Source organism: Vigna unguiculata, chromosome 1 (genome assembly GCF_004118075.2).
Source record: "Vigna unguiculata cultivar IT97K-499-35 chromosome 1, ASM411807v1, whole genome shotgun sequence".
NCBI lineage: Eukaryota > Viridiplantae > Streptophyta > Magnoliopsida > Fabales > Fabaceae > Vigna > Vigna unguiculata.
In genome coordinates this window covers 8,855,746-8,875,128 of record NC_040279.1, presented here as the reverse complement: position 1 = coordinate 8,875,128, position 19,383 = coordinate 8,855,746, and the positions used below count along the sequence as shown (strand labels likewise).

The 19,383-nt window shown below is 38.7% G+C and overlaps 2 protein-coding genes across 2 annotated transcripts; both read right to left on the bottom strand.

Annotated features, from left to right (window-relative positions):
* Nucleotides 1–1,501: 1,501 nt before the first annotated feature.
* Nucleotides 1,502–4,748, bottom strand: LOC114187858. Its single transcript, XM_028076248.1, has 4 exons — nucleotides 4,416–4,748; nucleotides 3,955–4,027; nucleotides 1,904–2,019; nucleotides 1,502–1,804 (listed from the first exon to the last, which is right to left on the bottom strand). The coding sequence occupies exons 1-4, from the start codon at nucleotides 4,746–4,748 to the stop codon at nucleotides 1,502–1,504; spliced, it is 825 nt and encodes a 274-aa protein (XP_027932049.1).
* Nucleotides 4,749–11,129: 6,381 nt separating this feature from the next.
* LOC114185307 (ruBisCO large subunit-binding protein subunit beta, chloroplastic) lies at nucleotides 11,130–15,522 on the bottom strand. Its single transcript, XM_028072967.1, has 14 exons — nucleotides 15,207–15,522; nucleotides 14,994–15,119; nucleotides 14,693–14,830; nucleotides 14,494–14,589; nucleotides 14,088–14,330; nucleotides 13,769–14,003; nucleotides 13,481–13,650; nucleotides 13,158–13,235; nucleotides 13,005–13,076; nucleotides 12,823–12,927; nucleotides 12,603–12,695; nucleotides 12,419–12,511; nucleotides 11,635–11,758; nucleotides 11,130–11,347 (listed from the first exon to the last, which is right to left on the bottom strand). The coding sequence occupies exons 1-14, from the start codon at nucleotides 15,399–15,401 to the stop codon at nucleotides 11,334–11,336; spliced, it is 1,782 nt and encodes a 593-aa protein (XP_027928768.1). The 5' UTR covers nucleotides 15,402–15,522; the 3' UTR covers nucleotides 11,130–11,333.
* Nucleotides 15,523–19,383: the final 3,861 nt, after the last annotated feature.

Sequence of the window (19,383 nt, the reverse complement as noted above, 5' to 3'; positions counted from 1 at the left end):
TTCGCTTGGGCGAAAATAGCATTTCACCCCTCCTATTTCAAGTAACAGTGGCAACATATGAATTCCAAACAATAACCAGTTCATTCTCATCTCAAACCAAGCATCATCCAGGCATTAAAATCACAAAAACAGGAGTAAAACAACCAATATACAGCGAAGTATGAAGAACCTTAGCTTCCCTTACCTGGAAAGAGCTAGTACGAGACATCGACACTACCGCGGAGCACATCAACTCTAGGATTAGATTTGTGAGTTGGAAACAGTGAGCATAAGTGGGTTTATTACGGAAACCCTAACAATGACCACGAAACTAGACCAGAGAGGGAAAAACTATGAGTTGAAGAACACTTACGTGAGTAGAAACGAGGTCGAGCTAAACTTGAATCTGATTAAACTTCGAAACCCTAACAGAGCAGAGTTCTTAGGAAAGAAGAGTAAGATGGCTGATTTCTGAAAGTGAAAAGAGTTAGTAAGGTTAGGGCAGTTTAGGGTCCTTGGCTTTCTAATGGGTCATTCCTAGGCGCAACTGATTTGGGTCAGCCCTTTTTAAATAAGAGCATATCAAAAGTGGGCCTTACATTCTTCCCGACAACAAAAATTTTTGTCCTCGAAAATGAAAACTTACCAGGTAAAAAGATATGGATATGATTTCCTCATATCCTCCTCCAACTCCCAAGTCGAGTCACTTGTCCTCCGATCCCAAATGACCTTGACTAGACTGACAAATTTTCCCCGACGTTCCTCAACTTTTCTATCCTCTAAAGCCAATAGTGGTACCTCCATAGTAAGATCCTCCCTGATCTACACATCCTTTTCTTCGAACACATGAGACGGGTCAAAGACATATTCCCTCAACTGTGATACATGGAACATCGGATGGAGTTTTGCCAATGGAGGAGGCAAAGCAATCTCATAAGTTACAGGCCCAATCCTCCTCGAGATCTGGTAAGGGCCAAGGAACTTAGGAGAAAGCTTCCTCGAGCAGAGAGCTCTTCCCACACCAGTAGTTCGGGTCACCCTCAAGAACACGTGATCTCCAACCGCGAAATCTAAGGGTCTCCTCATGCGGTCTACATAAGCCTTTTGTTTGCGTTACGAATCCTGCATTTTGTCTCTCACCAATCTCATCTTCTCAATACTTTGTTCCAACAACTCTGGTCCAACAAGCACTGCTTCTCCATCCTGATACCAACATAGAGGAGTCCTACACTTCCTACCATAAAGAGCCTCATACGGTGTTATGCCAATGCTCGCATGAAAGTTGTTGTTGTAGGTGAATTATATTAAAGGCAGTACTTCATCCCACGCACCCAAGTGATCCAGCACGCATGTCCTCAATAAGTCCTCAAGCGACTGAATCGTCCTCTCAGACTGGCTATCAGTTTGGGGATGATAGGCTGAGCTCATAGTCAACTTGCTTCCCAAAGCACTCTACAAGGTCTGCCAAAATCGGGAAGTGAACCGCGGATCCATGTTGGATACATGTAGCCTCACAATCTCTTTAATGTATAGCTGAGCCAACTTTGGCAATAGACATCCTCAAGTTCATCGCCAAGAAATGACCACTCTTGGTCAGCCGATCCACTATAACCCAAATGGTGTCATGCCCCCTGAAAGTCCGTGGCAAATGGGTCACAAAATCCATGGAGATGTTATTCCATTTCCACACTGATATTTCCAAGGGCTGTAGAATCCCACTGGGTCTCTGATGTTCAACCTTCGCTTTTTTACACGTCAAACATGCGAACACAAGTTGAGCTACCTCCTTCTTCATTCCCTTCCACCAGAAGGTTTCCTTGAGATCCTGGTACATCTTAGTCATGCTAGGATGCAAGCTAAGACGACTCTTGTGCCCTTCCTCAAGGATTAGCTGTTTCACCTCATCATCATCCATCACACACACCCTGCCCTGGAATCTCAGTATTCCATCATTACCCAAAGCAAAATCTTTTGCTTCATCTGACCCAAGCTGCTCTCTGACTCTATTCAAACTTCCATCCAACAGCTGTCTTTCCTTGACTGAGTCCAGGAAGTCACTAAATATAGTTAGGTTACTACATCTAAGAATTCAAACTCCAACTCCACATGTAGCTTCATATCCCTGAATTTCTCTAGTAATCCACCTCTTTGATCATAAGGTGTGCAGTATGTAGAGTCTTCCTACTTAAGGCATCAGCCACTACATTCGCCTTCCCAAGATGGTATAGGAGCTCGAAATCGTAATCCTTCAAGAATTTCATCCACCTCTTTTGCCTCATGTTCAACTCCTTCTAATCAAACAAGTACTTAAGACTTTTGTGGTCGCTGAACACGTAAAACTAAGCACCATAAAGATAGTGCCTTCAGATCTTCAAGGCGAACACTATGGCTACCAACTCCAAGTCATGAGTGGGATAGTTTCTCTTATGCACTTTGAGTTGCCTCGAAACATAGGCCACCGCCTTTTTTTCTTGCATCAAAACACAACCAAGCCCTAAGTGAGAGGCATCACAATAGACCTCAAAAGGTTTCCCAACATCCGGGATGACCAATATGGGAGCACTCGTCAATCTTTGCTTAAGCTCTTGAAAACTTTCTTCACACTTGTCTGTCTAAATGAAAGGATGGTCCTTCCGGGTAAGCTATGTTAGAGGTGCCACTATCTTAGAGAATCCTTCTATGAACCTCTTATAATAGCCAACCAAACCCACGAAGCTTCTTATCTTTGTTGTAGACTTGGGACTTTCCCACTTAACCACCGTGTCAACTTTCGTTGGATCCACTGCAATGCCCTGTGCAAATATCACATGGCCCAAGAATTGTACCTCGTTCATCCAGAATTCACACTCAGACAATTTAGCATATAGTTACTTCTCCCTCAGATCACCAAGCACTAATCTCAGGTGCTCGGCATGTTCCTCCCGAGTTCTGGAATAAATAAGGATGTCGTCTATGAAGACTACGACAAACTTATCCAAGAATGATCTGAAGATCATGTTCATATAGTCCATGAACACCACCGGAGCATTGGTCACACCAAAAGGCATAATCACATACTCATAGTGTCCATACCAGGACCAGAAGGTTGTCTTCTACACATCATCGGCCTTTACCAATATGTGATGGTATCCTGACCACATATCTATCTTCGAGAACACCGACGATCCGTGTAACTGATCTATCAAGTCATCAATTCTCGGAAGAGGATACTTGTTCTTGATGGTCATCTTGTTTAACTGTCTGTAGTCCACACATATACGTGAACTTTCATCCTTCTTCTTCACCAACAAAATTGGTGCTCCCCAAGGTCAAGTACTGGGTCGGATTAACTGCTTCCCCAATAACTCCTCTATATGACTCTTGAGCTCTACCAACTCTGTCGGAGCCATTCGGTATGGAGCCATCGACACTGGTCCCGTTCCAGGAACTAGGTCAATAGAGAACTCCACCTCTTTATTGGGGGCAACCCTGGTACCTCATCCGGGAATACATCCTCAAACTCGTGCACAACCGGTATAACTAACGTCCTCTCCTCCTTCTCCACCTCAAGATGCGTGAAGATTATGTAACATTGTGCGCCCTCCTATAGTTCCTTCAAAACCCCTTGAGATGATAACAACTCAGGCTCCTCTAAGTCAGGGAATAGCAACTTCTTCTCTCGGGAATCTATAAGAATGTGATTGGCCGAGAGCTAATTCATCCCCAAGATCACCTCCAACTCTTGTAGAGGTAAACAGATTAGATTCAGTTTATAGATGTGTCCCTCTACTTCTACTGGACACCTATCACACAAGGACGATGTCCTGACCAAACCCGACGCCAGAGTAGACACCATGAGTTCGCACTACAACTCACACACCGGCAGACCTAGACGTTTCACACAAGCATCTGACACAAATGATTGTGTCGCTCCAAAATCATACAACACACAACAGGCTTTTCCAGCTATCATACAATGACCTATAACAAGGTTACCTGAACCTGCAGCCTCTGCTCCTGTCACAGCGTAGACTCTACCCGTCGCCTGAGGCCTGTTGCCTCTATTCCTCTGTTGGTTTTATGCAAGAGTCTGAACTAGAGCACACGCCACTGCTCTAGTAAGGGAGGGACATTCCTTCCCAAAGTGACCTTCCTTGCCACAATTTTTGCACCTACGATAACCCTCCATGCGTGGACAAACGTTCCTCAGATGAGGGCCTCCACATATGAAACACTACACTCGGACATGCTGGGAAGGAAAGCTCTAGACCCCTGAGACTGATGGTGAGATCTGTCATAAGGCTTCCTCCTCTCCTCGTGCCTCAACTTGGACCCAAATGGTCCACCTATCCTTTGAGGTTGTTGTGGGCGCTGACCTTCCACTTCATTTTTCATCTTTTCCATCACTTGTGCCTTCTCCACCAGTGCAGTAAAGTCTTTGATGGACAAAGGGGTACCATCAAGTGGATGTCTCCCCTAAGGTTGTTCTCAAATATGCGGCATCTCCACTCCTCATCAAGTGGCAAAGTATAGAAGCGGCTGAGATGCTTGAACTTCTCAGCATAATCTGCCACCATCTTGCCCCCTTGTGTTAGCTGGAGGAACTCCACCTCCTTGGCATACCTGACGCTGTCGGGAAAGTATTCAGAGAGAAACTTCCCCCTGAAAGCTTCCCAAGTAACAGGTTCCTCTCGCTTCTCCATGATGGATTTCATGCTGATCCACCAATGTTTCGCCTCTCCCGTAAGCATATACATGGTGAAGGCTAATTTGTTCTCTGCCAGGCACATCTTCGCATCAAATATTCTCTCCAGATCCTTCAGTCACTGGTCTACTGCATCTGGGCTAGTCTTCCAGTTGAATTTTACTAGGTGATGCTTCAAGAAGTCTTCCAAGCTCCACTCCCTAACTACAGGTCATGGCTCAGGACCAAAGGTAGGGGCACCCGCCCTGTTCTCCTCTAGCTGGCGGAAGGCTTCCATATGCTGCCTTTGGGCATCCTTAGCAGCTACCCTAGCAACCTCCATCTGCTACATCACCAACTGCTGCTGCTCGAGCGACGCTGTATGTCGCTGCATAGATGCCTCATGTTGTTGCATCATCGTCATGCTCTGTTGTGTCATAGCAGCTACCATCGCTTCTATAGCTTTGGTGATATCTATTACATCACCCTGAGAAGATTGAGAGTTCCTGCGATGAGGTGTCATGATTCACTAGCACACAGGAAATCACTTGTCAGATTGATAAGATAGAAAACTTAACTAAAGACACTAGACAGACACCACGAAAGCTAGGCGGACACCCAAGTCCACAGACCTAAGGAATGATCGCTCTGATACTGTAACATCCCATTTAAATAATAACATAATTAAATGAAATCTTACACTGAATAGTACAAAGAGCCAAGCTGCGGAGTATAAGGTCACTCCTTACAGTTATCCAAGGTACTTAAAAGAAAATACTAAAGCTCACTACAATGCCTACAACCCAAAAGGAGTAAGAGATAGTCAGTATTCAAAATAAAGCCTTAGGGACAATACAATACACGGGCCTTAGCCCTAAAGAAAAGCCCAAATAAAACGTAAAGTCCAGCTCAAGTAGAATATGCAGCGGAATCATCTCTCCCTTGTTGACCACGAGTACCTCTCACATCTGCTCCCACCAATAAATTGATGATAATCGCAAAGGTAGAAGAACAACATACAAGGCAATCAAATAAGCAAAGGGTAAGCTAGAACCAAAAAGATTTCATCATGCAATCAGATATACTTTCACAGTCCAATATACACACATCATCCAAGCATGCTATGACCTTCAAATCAATACACTAAGACTTGACTCAACTCATCCGGATACATATAACATGATCGGATTCAGCGGATGCTTGCACTTGTGGTGGATACCTCTGCTCGCCACCGAGTTGCTCACCCCCGAGCTGTGTGTTACAAGTGTTACAATGAATCAATTCCCTCACACACAAGGTTAGCCCTTGATGAGTTTCAGGCCTCTTGCTACTCTCACCACAAGAGTCAGTCCGCTCTAAGTGAGACTAATTGACTCCTTAGAGTGTTAGGATGCAATCCTTACCTTGAATCCTTACCAAGTTATATAGATGGGGCACCACCATGGACACCCACTAACAAGGGCCATGGAATTACGTCCCAACCACTGAAGCACGACCAGGAAGTCTCACCTAGAGACTCATGGATTTACGTACTGACAACATACCAATCACATTCCAAACAAACAAATAATATTGATCATGCATTTAACACCTCACGCCATCCTTTGTAACTCATCCTCATTCATATTCCATGTTGATTTCATACCATCTCATTCTTCCCAATTCGGGGATATAGAACTTCACCTTATACCAATACCATGCCATCAAAGTAACATTATTGTTCATACCGAATTCATGACCACATATATAACCAACCATTTCATTGAAATCGCATGCCAAGATTTATCCAAGTTCATCATTCACAATCCATGAATCACATCACTCATGCAAATTCATTCATCTCATACTTTATAAATGCATACCAAAACATACATATATCACAAAATAGTATTCATTCCAAATAAATGAGTGCCAACGTTTAAGTACTCGCAATTCCATACAATCAAGCACAACCCACAACCATAATTCTTACACCAAAATTCCCAAGAAAATTTATTATTATGAAACCAAGATCATTGCAGTAATGCGTGACATTTCTCAAGCTACAGACATCTAATCGACGATCCAACCGGTCAAACCATAAAATAGCATCTTATGAACCACATGTCAAAATTTGAGCTCAATCCAACGGTTAATGAGTCGGAAAAATCAATTTTACTAAAACTGTGCATATCAAAAAAACACACAGTCGCCCAGTGACCCAGGGCACTCGCCCAGTGACTGTGCGACGCATCAGAATACAAGAAATAACGTCAAATATCACAGTTTCATGAATAACGTCAAATATCACAGTTTCATGAATATTTGAAACCCTAACTCAAAAATATACCAAAAACCCCCCTAATCTTTTCTCATATTTCACAAAACATTAATCACATAAAATAGAAATAACGTGAAACCCTAGCTTCCCTTACTTGGAAAAGGACTAATATCGGACTTCGACTCTTAAGCCAGTGAAACTAATAGCTCCAAGGACAAATCTATGAACTGAAACAGTGGCACGACAAAGGAGATTGGATTCACACAGTGAGTCTCGACATAAACCATGAAAACAACTTAGAAATGTTAGGTTCGAGAACTAACTTACGTGAACGCGAGACGAAGGTTGAGCTCACTTGAACTTGGGTAGATCTCCAAACCCTAGCAGAGGTTCTGTGGAGAGAATATGGGTGAGTTAGGGCACTGATGTTTCAGAATGACTTGCAATTGAGGGACCTTGGCTGCTTTAGGGGCCTTGGCACCCTATGGGCCAGCCCTTTAGGCCCAACAGTGTGGCAGCCCTTAACATTAGGACACTCAATAAAAGTGGGTCTTACAGAAACCATAAATGTAACGTCCCATTTAATAAATAAACTTTTTTAAATGACACGTCACACAATATAATAATACGAGCAAAGGTACAGAGTATAGACTCACTCCTTAAAGATATTCAAGAGTTTATAAAAAGAAAATCCTAAAGCATACCACGATGCCAATACAAGACAAGGTACAAGGTCTAATGTAACCACAAACACAGTACTAACAATATAATACATGGGCCATAGCCCTAGCAAAGGACATGAAGAGCAGAGCCAAAGTCCAGTCGACTAAGCAGCGGAACCTCCATCACCTTGAGGACCATGGGTAGTTCTCGCATCTGCTCACATCAACAAGTTGATGATCATCACAAAAAGAGAAAACCACACATATAGAACACACAACAAACAAACAGAAGGGTAAGCTACAGTAGAAAACAGTCTATCATGCAGTCACATGTTATTTCACAGTCCAAGAAGTATATGTCATCCAAACATGTTATGACTTCTCAAACAATACACTAAGACTCGGACTCGACTCATCCGGATACATATAATTTAATCGGATTCAGCGATTGCTTGCGTTTGTGGTGGAATTCCTTGCTCACCCCCGAGCTGCTCACCCCCGAGCTAAGTGTTACAATGTCTCAATCCCCTGTTACAATGTCTCAATCCCCTACACAGAAGGTTAGCCCATAATGAGTTTCAGGCCTCCTGCTACTCTCACCACAAGAGTCAATCCACTCTATGTGAGACTAACTGACTCCTTAGAGTGTCAGAATGCAACCGTACCTTGAATCCTTACCAAATTATATAGATGGGGCACCACCATGAACTCCCACTAACATGGGTCATGGAATTACGTCCTAACCACTGAAGTACCACCATGAAGTCTCACCTAGAGGCTCATGGAATTACATCCTGACCACATACCAATCATATTCAACCAACCAAGTAATATTTATCATGCGCATAAATCTCATGCCAACCTTTATAATCAATCCTGATTCATATTCCATGTTGAATCCATTCCAACTCATCCTTCTCAATCCATGAATATAGATGTGTATTTCATACCAACACCATGCCACTTTAATTACCAACCATCCCATTTATTTTACATACCAAAATCATACCAACACATCAATCTAGTTCATAATCTCAGATTTTCCATGCACTTTCACAGGCCTCATCCTTTAAATAAAGCACACCAACCAATTAAACAGTCAATAAACATAAATAGAGGAAAAATAATGAAACCTGCAGCAGATCTCGCTCCAGCTAGGAGCCCTCGCTCAAGTGAGAGGAGTGCCCTCGCTCAACCTGCAAGCTCTCGCTTAGGCAAGACTACGATAGAGGCCCTGGGAGAATTTGCTGGCGCTCGCTGAGGCGAGGCCATCTCGCCTGAGCGAGATGGTCTTTCGCTCAAAATTTAATTTACTCGCCTGAGCGAGTACTCGTGCAAAACTCCTGGGCAAGTTTCTGCTACTCTCGCCTGGGCGAGATGAGTTCGCTTGGGCGAAAATAACATTTCACCCCTCCTATTTCAAGTAACAGTGGCAACATATGAATTCCAAACAATAACCAGTTCATTCTCATCTCAAACCAAGCATCATCCAGGCATTAAAATCACAAAAACAGGAGTAAAGCAACCAATATACAGCGAAGTATGAAGAACCCTAGCTTCCCTTACCTGGAAAGAGCTAGTACGAGACCTCGACACTACCGCGGAGCACATCAACTCTAGGATTAGATTTGTGAGTTGGAAACAGTGAGCATAAGTGGGTTTATTATGGAAACCCTAACAATGACCACGAAACTAGACCAGAGAGGGAAAAACTATGAGTTGAAGAACACTTACGTGAGTAGAAACGAGGTCGAGCTAAACTTGAATCTGATTAAACTTCGAAACCCTAACAGAGCAGAGTTCTTAGGAAAGAAGAGTAAGATGGCTGATTTCTGAAAGTGAAAAGAGTTAGTAAGGTTAGGGCAGTTTAGGGTCCTTGGCTTTCTAATGGGTCATTCCTAGGTCCAACTGATTTGGGTCAGCCCTTTTTAAATAAGGACATATAAAAAGTAGGTCTTACACCTATCCTACATTTATTTTTTTTAATTTTTTTTAAACTTCTCTTATAATTAATTCAAATTTAAGAAATAAAAAAACAAAAATAAACTAACTTTTAAAAAAAAATTATTTTTCCATTTTAAAATAAAACGTAAAAGAAAAAAAAAAAAAAAAAAACAGTTCAGTTTTTCGGAAACCGAATTCCTACTGGTAAAGCAAAAAAAAAAATTGAACCACAAAAATCAGAATTGGACTCTCCAAAAACTGAATTCTGACCCCGTTTCTGAAATCGTGCTCCTTCTATATATATTACAGTATGCTATTTGGGGAAATCTAGAAGAAAACAATGTTACTTTTGAAAAGAAATCGCCAGTATGCAGCCACGCCAACAGGAAGTAATCATTCTTGATGCTTTATGTGTTCCATTAGAGGCATTGTGACGAAAATTTCACGTGATTGAACTCACAGGCGAAGAAACAAAGTTAAAAAATATAATTATTGATTTAATCTCCACTCTTTTTTACTTCGTTCAATTTGATTTCCAAATTTTTTTAAAATTCAATTTAATATCTATATATTTTTTTAAAAAGAATCAGTTTAGTACATCTAATTATATCAAAGTAAAACATTTGTATAGTAATAAATCATTAATAATGTACAATAAATTAAACAACTAATCATAATACCATATTGAATATACTTAATCAAAGAAACATTAAAACTAAATAATATTAACTACACTCAACAAACAAATTACTCCAATTGACAACTTCACCCATCACCACTATACAAAATACATTAATTTAAATATTAAACTAAACTATTTTAAAAAGTAAAAATATTAAATTGAACCTTCAAAAAATTCAAGACCAAATTAAGATTTCCAAAAACAAAAACTCAAATACAAATTAAACCAACTCAAAAAATTAAGAGAAAAAATCAATAATTATACCAAGTTAAAAATAATAATTTATCCATATTAATTTAACCGAACTAAGATTATATGCTATGCCATCAAAAAGTAACATTTTGTATTTCACTATTGCATAGATGGATTACGAAATGATTGAGACATCTTATTTGTAAATAAGACATTCTTGTATTGACAATTTTCACAAGCTAATTTATAATTCTTCTATGCAAAGCACCACGGAGAGGAGAAATGTTAAGTCGAGAGAATGGGGAGCGAAATTTAACGTTAACTACTACAACGAACTATTTGAAAATTCTTGGAATGGTTCACTCGCTGTATAATGTTTATTAATGTTTGGCCAACAATCAAACTTTTTAACACTACTGGTACGCACCAAAATCAAAAAACAAATGGAAGAGCACGGGGCATTAAAACAACGCTTTTGTTAACTAAAATGAAAAATTTTAAAAGAGAAAACACAGGATAAGTTGAATTTTGAAATTAACATGCCTAGAACAGTGAAAATGACACGGCAAATCTAACGTATATAGATCGGTCCAAAAAAAGTGTAGACACTTGTAGCATACTACGAGCTCAATACTATACAATAGTACAACTGTTCACTATTAGGCATTTGATTAATAAAAACTTTTAACCAATATATTTACTTATCTGCTGACTGGAGAAAAGGGTGGGATGAAAGCATACAAAATAAATTCGGAAGTAATTAGCAAAATTTTTTATTAATAACTTCAAAAAATTTAGGCATGGGATGGGGTCATCACTATCTGGTTCATAACATTACTACGGTATCCATCGTACATTTGGACTCACTGCTACAAATAAAATGGCTACCAAATTCTGCATTTCATCCGAGGAAAAAAAAAATCTGTTCTCACTGAACTTCCTCGTTGCTCTCTACAGACCGTATCCTGGACAAAACAAACCAAGGTCAGATACACGCCAGATGCCTGAAATCTAGACTCTTGTGAAAAACACATTGGAATTTAAGATTCCTCGTAATTGATCGGAGAGATACACACCAGTCCAAATGCACACCATATTATAAGAAAAATGATATTTTAACTCACTTTTTTTTGACCCACTTTTAACCTACCAAAATAATAAGAGTAGTAGATTAAAAGTGAGTAAAAAGAAGTAGGTTAAAGTATCATTATCCTATTATATAAATAGATATACTCCGTTTGAAACTACATACCCGAACCGTCCATGGGGTTTCCAGCAGGTACAGGCTCGGGTTCCTTTATCTCAACAACCACGCAATCTGACATTAAGAAGGTCTTCGCCACAGAGGCTGCATGTTCCAAGCAACATCTGACGACCTGTACAAGGGTAGATATGAATGCTTGAGAACTCAAAGTTTCAAACAAATATCATTATTACATAGACGATGGTTACAGAAAAATGCGGCATGGCCTTGTTCAGAAAGGATAGAATGTGCAGAAATGCATCTCCAGACAGACATGAGAAAACATTAACACGTAGCGATCCAATTTTTAATTTATGATAAACAAATATAAACTTGACTTGACAGAGATCTTTAGTCAAAGTAGGGAAACAGTGTTCTAAAACTGTTCACAACTCTTCATAGACATAAAGCCTTGTCACAACAAAAGTTATTTAATTTATATTCCATAATTGGTATGAGTGTAACAGTTAAAAAATTATAGCCAAAAGGATTTAAATTGTCAGGCATCAAATAAGTGTCTGATACAAGTATACTTATTATTTGAAAGTGGACGACGCTTCCTAGCAAACAAAAAGATAGTCTTTTAAGTCACTATACATAATATTTAGCCAAACTGGAAAAAAATGGATAATGCCCCCCCCTCCCCCAACAATAAATGCCTAATGGTTCATGCCATCACATTAAAGCAAGCCAAAGTTAAATTAATCAGTAATTTAGACCTTCAACTACAGCTTGCTTGCAATCTGTCACACAAAAGTAAATTTAAACTAATGATACTCAAACACAAAATCACCTTTGTTGGGTCAATGATCCCAGCAGACATCAAATCTTCATAGTTCCCAGTGGCAGCATTATATCCATATCTTGGATTGTCGCTGGACAATACCTAAACCACAACAGAAGTCACATCAATCACATTGATAGAGAAAGAGAAAGAGAAATTGTAAAAAAATTGTAAATGGAGCAAATATTAGTACCTTCTCACTGACAACGCTACCATTGACACCAGCATTCTTGGCAATTAATTTCAGAGGGTAACTAAGAGCTCTTTTAACAATATCAGCTCCAACCTGCAACAGTTAAACACACTTTTATATAGCCTTATCAAGAGCATTTCCCAGCACCCAGACAAAAGTATCACACCACATTCACGAAACGTGTGTTCTTTCCTTATCAAAAATCAAGTAAATGACTCACCTTCTCTTCATCATTGTCAAGACTATCCCTGATTGCATCCACCTTTGATGCAAGTCTCAGCAGAGTGCAGCCACCTCCAACTACAATACCTTCCTCTACAGCTGCCTGAAAGTCAACAAACTATTTAGATTACAGAAAAGAAATACAAAAGGATCTAACTGTTTTGGGAAAGAAAAGAAAACCTTTGTAGCATTAAGAGCATCTTCAACTCTCAATTTCTTTTCCTTGAGCTCTGTTTCAGTTTGTGCACCAACCTACACATGTACAAAAATGTCCCTAATTGATATTCCATAGTACCAAACTAGAATATTAACACATTTTAGTGAGTCCAGTACCTGTATCACAGCCACACCACCAGACAATTTAGCAATTCTCTCATTCAGCTTCTCTTTCTCATAATCTTGCTCTGCAGCCTGTAATGTAAATAATCGCATTGTTAGAACATGAAGAATGAAGATGTCACATACTATCTCGTCTGCTTTACATGCACAAATGGGTAGACATAAATATAACTGGCTATATCCTTTTATATCAATGATTTAAAATAGTACAAAATATTTCTCCCATTTAAAAGTGTATCGTTAGTCTTGCTTTCTGTGAAACCCATGCCACGTTTGCATGTGCTAACATTATGGTGGATAGAGGAAGAAAGAAAGACCTCAATTAGATTCTTAATTTGTGCGACTCTCTTGTTCACAGCCTCCTGGGTACTTCCATCACCAACAATTGTTGTTGTATCCTTGGTGAGTACCACCTTGGACGCAGATCCGAGAACCTCTTTCCCAGCTTTGTCCAAAGAAAGGCCAACCTCTTCTCTGATTACAGTACCTGTAAACCAATTGAGAAAATACATATTCTTATCAACATCTGGAAACCAAAAAAAGATGGAAAAATAAAACAAATATTCACTGCCAAAAAGACTTGAAATATTTCTAAATTTCCAGACCTCCAGTCAAGATTGCAATATCATCAAGGTACTGGCTCTTGCGTTCTCCAAACCCAGGGGCCTTAAGTGCTGCAATCTTCAGTGATCCTCTAAGTCTGTTCACCACAAGAGTTGCTAGAGCTTCCTGTTCAATATCCTCTGCAATAACAATAATAGGGTATCCACTTCTAATAGCATCCTCCAGTATGTTGAAAAGATCCCTAGCATTGGTTATTTTTTTGTCAACCAACAGCAGCTGCACAACATACATTACAAAACTAAAACCACACTGAATTAAAAAATAAAAATAAGTTACAGCGAGCACAGTCAGATGTCACACCTTACAGTTCTCATACTCAACAGCCATTTTCTCACTGTCAGTAACGAAATATGGAGAAATATAGCCACGGTCGAATTGCATTCCCTCGACGACATATAGACTGTTATCGGCACTCTTTCCCTCCTCAAGGGTCACAACACCCTTTCTACCAACTTTACTCAATGCTTCAGCTATCATATGTCCTACCTCATGATTGTTCCCAGCACTAACTGCTGCCACATCTGCTAACTCACTATCTTCAACCTGCAATCACCCAACCAAAACCTTATCATGTATCAATAAAAAAAAGATGAGTAAAAAATAAATATATCAAAAAACGGGAAATTTATAGTACTCCACATGTCATGCTTACAGAAAAACACACAACAAAGTTAGTATTTAAATAAAAGGTATATAAATGCTTCACCTCTTTTGACATTTTCTTAAGCTCAGACACCAGAGACTTTGCTGTCTTCTCAATGCCACGAGTGATGAGCACAGGGTTCGCACCGGCCGCGACAACCTGCGAAAATTGACATAAAATGAGGCCTATCTACATGATAACAACCAAGACCAAACCAAGTAACTATTACTCTATGTTTTCAATAAAACAACAACAAACCTACCTTAACACCTTCGGCGATAAGGCCTTGAGCTAGAACAACAGATGTCGTGGTTCCATCACCAGCCAAGTCGTTGGTCTTGGCAGCAGCTTGTCTCACCAATTTGGCACCAATATTCTCAACAGGATCCTCCAATTCAACCTTCCCAAACCAAATTCAGCAAAATAAAATCAATAGAAACACACACGACTAGAGACCTAAACACGAAATTCAAATAAAATTCTATCCACCAGAACAAAGTAAACATATTCAAAAAGGGAAATAACAATACACGTAAAAAATAAATTCAGAAAAAAAAAAACACCTCTTTTGCAACAGTGACACCATCGTTAACGATTTTCGGCGAACCATACTTGCTCTCGAGAACAACATTCCTTCCCTTGGGACCAAGCGTGACCCCAACCAGATCCGCGAGCTTGTTCACACCGCTCTGGAAAACAAAAACAACACAAAACATAACGTCAACGACCGTGAAGCCTGAAAACGCGCGTTTTCAAGCTGGGTAAACTGCATCTACCTGGAGTTTCTTGATTGCGGTGCCGTCCTTGTTGAAGTGCAGCTCCTTGGCCATGGCGGAGACCCTGGCGTTGCGGCTTCTTCTGGCGAGAACGACGCCATTTGATTGGCGGCGAGAGCCAGAGAAGGGGAAGGAGGAGATGGCAGCGGAGGAGGAGAGCTTGTACGAGGACATTGCGGAGAAGGTGGAAGCCATGACTAGGGTTTAAGGAGGGTTAATGAGTGTTGTTGTGGATAACGTGAACGGCTTTGGAGTGTTGAGGGAGGGGAAATGGGTAAGGGATTAGGTTTTATTGTTACAATGATAGAAGGTGACGAGAGATTTGGTCTTGAAGGTTCTGTTTCATCTGGGCCGTTCGATTCTCAAGGGGCCGTTGCTCTTGTCGTACACTGGAATGCTCTAGAACTTTTGAGTTCTGTTAAGGTTGGGCATTGGTTGTTAGGAAAATGAATTGCCACCTCGGTTAGGTCAAACATTGAGAAATGGGGTAAGCAATTTTCTTTTTAAGAATGTCAGTAGAAGTATACTCTATTAACACTTTTCCTAGAATTATTACTTTATTGTTTATCATTTCTTAAAATTATATGATAATTAACTAATTTCAGTGCGAAGGAATACAAATGTTAATGTGTTTATAATGCCGGTTCTATGGAAATGAGCTTAATTAAAAAGGTGAATGTGTCCACTTATGCATCTAGTCGGACTGAATTACCTATCTCATAATGTTGCTTATTTTTTTGGAATGTTTTCTAGATTTCAAAATGTAGGAAAACACTTATGTAACGTTTAAAACTATACGACAAATGATTATTTATGTTTAAAACCCCTTTTTTTCTTAAAATGATTAAGAAAGCTTACTTTATTTTATCCAAGCCAAATTGGTTTTAACTTCCTGAAATTAATTGTCCTTAAAGTGATTAATTGATTTAGTTATCCATGAACATTTTGTTTGTTTAACAACAAATCTCATTACTTTATGTTAATTGGAACTAAGATCACTTAAATTGTTCTACCTTCAATGTTTGACTTATCTTTTTTCGGTGTAGACGAAGAATCTGATTTGAAGACAAATCTTTCTCAGGAAGAGAAGAATAATGGAGATGTGCTAATGAGTATGGATACGGATCCACTTGAAGAACTTAGAAGGCCTAAGACAAGGTCTAGAGCAAGGAAAACAAAAGAAGTTCTACAACAAGTGTTGTGCATATTATTTGAATACAAGTCCAAGTTTGAAGGAGAAAAGACCAAAGTTGTAAATGCATCATGGCCCAAATGAAAGAGGACACCACATTGATACAGACTTTAATTTAAATAAAGATCTCATGCTTTGTAAAATTGGCTAACCAAATTATGATTTGGGTTATCCAATTAATGGGCTTTAGTTTTGCTTTAATTTCAAGTTGTAATAAGGGCCGATTTGAGGTCCAAGAGGACCTTCGTTGAATACATTTGGATGACTTTTGACTGCCACAATTTCAGTTACAATCAGCCATTAACTATTGGACAATTATTAGCTTGAGTGAATTATTATTAGCTTTAGTGGGATATAATGGCAATTAATGGGTCTTTTGTAATTCTAATGGTTAAAGCTCCTATATAAGCTAAACCATTTTTATCAATGAAATCAAATTAAGTTTTGTTCAAAAATTCTCTTTTCCTATCTAATAGTGAGGTGAGAGTGATTATCCTAGTTCTTGAGTGATTCAAGAACCCTTGGTTGTATCAAAGGATTTTTCCATCCTTTGTGTGTTGCCTCCTTTGGAAAGAGTGATTATTTCCTTCCACTTTTATATACACCTCTTATTTCTTTATTCTTCACCCAATTTTCATTAAAAAAAAATCCAATTCTGCCCAAAAATATCTTGTGCAATGGGATTTATATCATTTGGTATTCAGAGCTTTGGTTGAAGAGTTTGAACGTCAAATTGGTAACATCCTTCCTTCTTTCTTATTTTACCAATTTATTACCTTATTACTCGTATTATTTACATTTGTGCTGAATCATTGCAAAAGTTAGGCCCTTGTGAAAATTAAAAAAAAAATAAACAGTTACTGCAATTCGTAATTGTACAGAAAGTGATAAAAAAAAATTGGGCCGAATGATTCATGCTTCTGAACAATTTTTATAAGGTAATATATTGGTGTTCTTGAAGGATTATTGTTGATTTGTCTTTTTTACCTATTTTTCTTAGCCTTTTTTCTTTGTTAACCTTTTGTTTGTCTACTTATAAGCGTTTCTGTGCACATATTGGAGAATTGCTCTTTGTTGTGACTAATCTCTTGAATTGCCTAAGAACCCAAGGAGAATTTGAGTGGTAAAAGGCAAGAGTGTTTCATTATAGTAAAAGCCAATCTGTGAGTGCAAACACTTAAGTGGGTGAGAAAATTTTCAAAAACTATATATATGTTATTCTTGTTACCTTGATCTGTTTGTTAATCATGGCAGAAAGTAATGATATTCAAATGCAAATTGTTGCATTATGTCAACATTTGGAGAGGTTGATGAAGCAATAACAAGATGGGTTTCATGATAGGTTGGATCAACTAGAGAATATAACCCCACCAAGAGGAGGAGGAGGAGGGCCACAAAAGAATGAAGGGAGAATAAAAGGAGTAAGGTTGAATGTGCCACCTTTCAAGGGGAGGAGTGATCTTGAAGCTTACTTGGAGTGGGAGCTCAAAATTAAGCATGTATTTTCTTGCAATAATTATAGTGAGGAGCAAAAGGTAAGGCTTGCAATAACTGAGTTTTTTGATTATGCTTTAATTTGGTGGAACAAGTTACAAAGAGAGAGGATTAGAGATGAGGAATCTATGGTTGACACTTGGACTAAGATGAAAAGGGTCATGAGGAAGCAATATGTACCTTCTAGCTTCAACAAGGACTTAAAATTGAAACAACAAAGACTTTCACAAGGAAGCAAGGGAGTGGATGAGTATTATAAAGAGATGGAGATTCTTATTATCCCACTACAAAAAAAAAGCTAAATTGTGGAGGTTTTAATTTCGTTTAACGGGGGTTTTTACCCTCCACAAAATATTTTGCAGGGGTTTTTCAAACCTCCACAGATAGATTCCCCACAAGTTATTTGTGGAGGTTTTCTACAACCCCTGGTACCAGGTTTATATTGTGGAAGTTTTTTAATGGAGGGTTATAACCTCTCCTATTCATGACTATTATTTTGTGGAGGTTTAAAACCTCCTTTATTTCCATAAACCTATTTGATTCCAAAATTCTTGTTTTTCATTTTTTTTGTAGGGGTTAATACCCTCCTCAATTCGAGGATTATAAAACATGTTTCGTTTGTATTATTTAATTTGTGGATTTATTACTGTATTTTTCTTGCGTTATTCAAATCTCATACAAAACAATATTTTGTTTGTAATTGGAATTTCCTACTATACTTGACAATGTATGTCACCATTTGAGGTACTTATATTTTTATATCAACAATATTTTTTTATAAACTTCAATCAAATACTTCAACCAAAGTGCTCAAATATATATCATTAGAACTTTTGATTCTCAAAATCAACACATTAACATAAAAACAACTTAAATTGAAACAATTACAACTTAATCCATACTTACTCAAAGTTCATAATACACTAAAACAGTTTCATCCTATGAAACATCATCAACACCCTAAATGTTGCTACCACCAGATGATCCTCTTGTACCCATAGAAGACTCAGGCTCATTTGCATCACTGGTTTGCTGAAATTATAAAAGATAAATATTAGCCGCAAGAAGGACGTCAACCTCAAATCATGAAATCAACATGCATATACTAAAATAGTTTATTACTAGATCACTGACCTGTACAAAAATCATGATTATTTGGTATCGATGATTTGAGGAGGCTTGTTAGCTCTCCTAAATTGCTTCTGAAGCTGAAGAGAGAAACAGAGAAATCACCATTCCACAATTCAAGCATCAGTAGAGAACAATTAAATTTAATTTAATTTTAGAAAAGAAAAATAAAATAAAAAACCTGATTAAGATTGAGTATAGTGGATTCTCTTCTGTAATAATCATTCCTATCATTATGCAGAACCTGAAAATTACTACTCATAAATTACTAATAATATTGCAAATTCAAAATAAAAAAAAATCCTACTCACTTGACATTCTCATGCTTTGAATCATAACGAAACCTTACTAGCCATGGGTAAT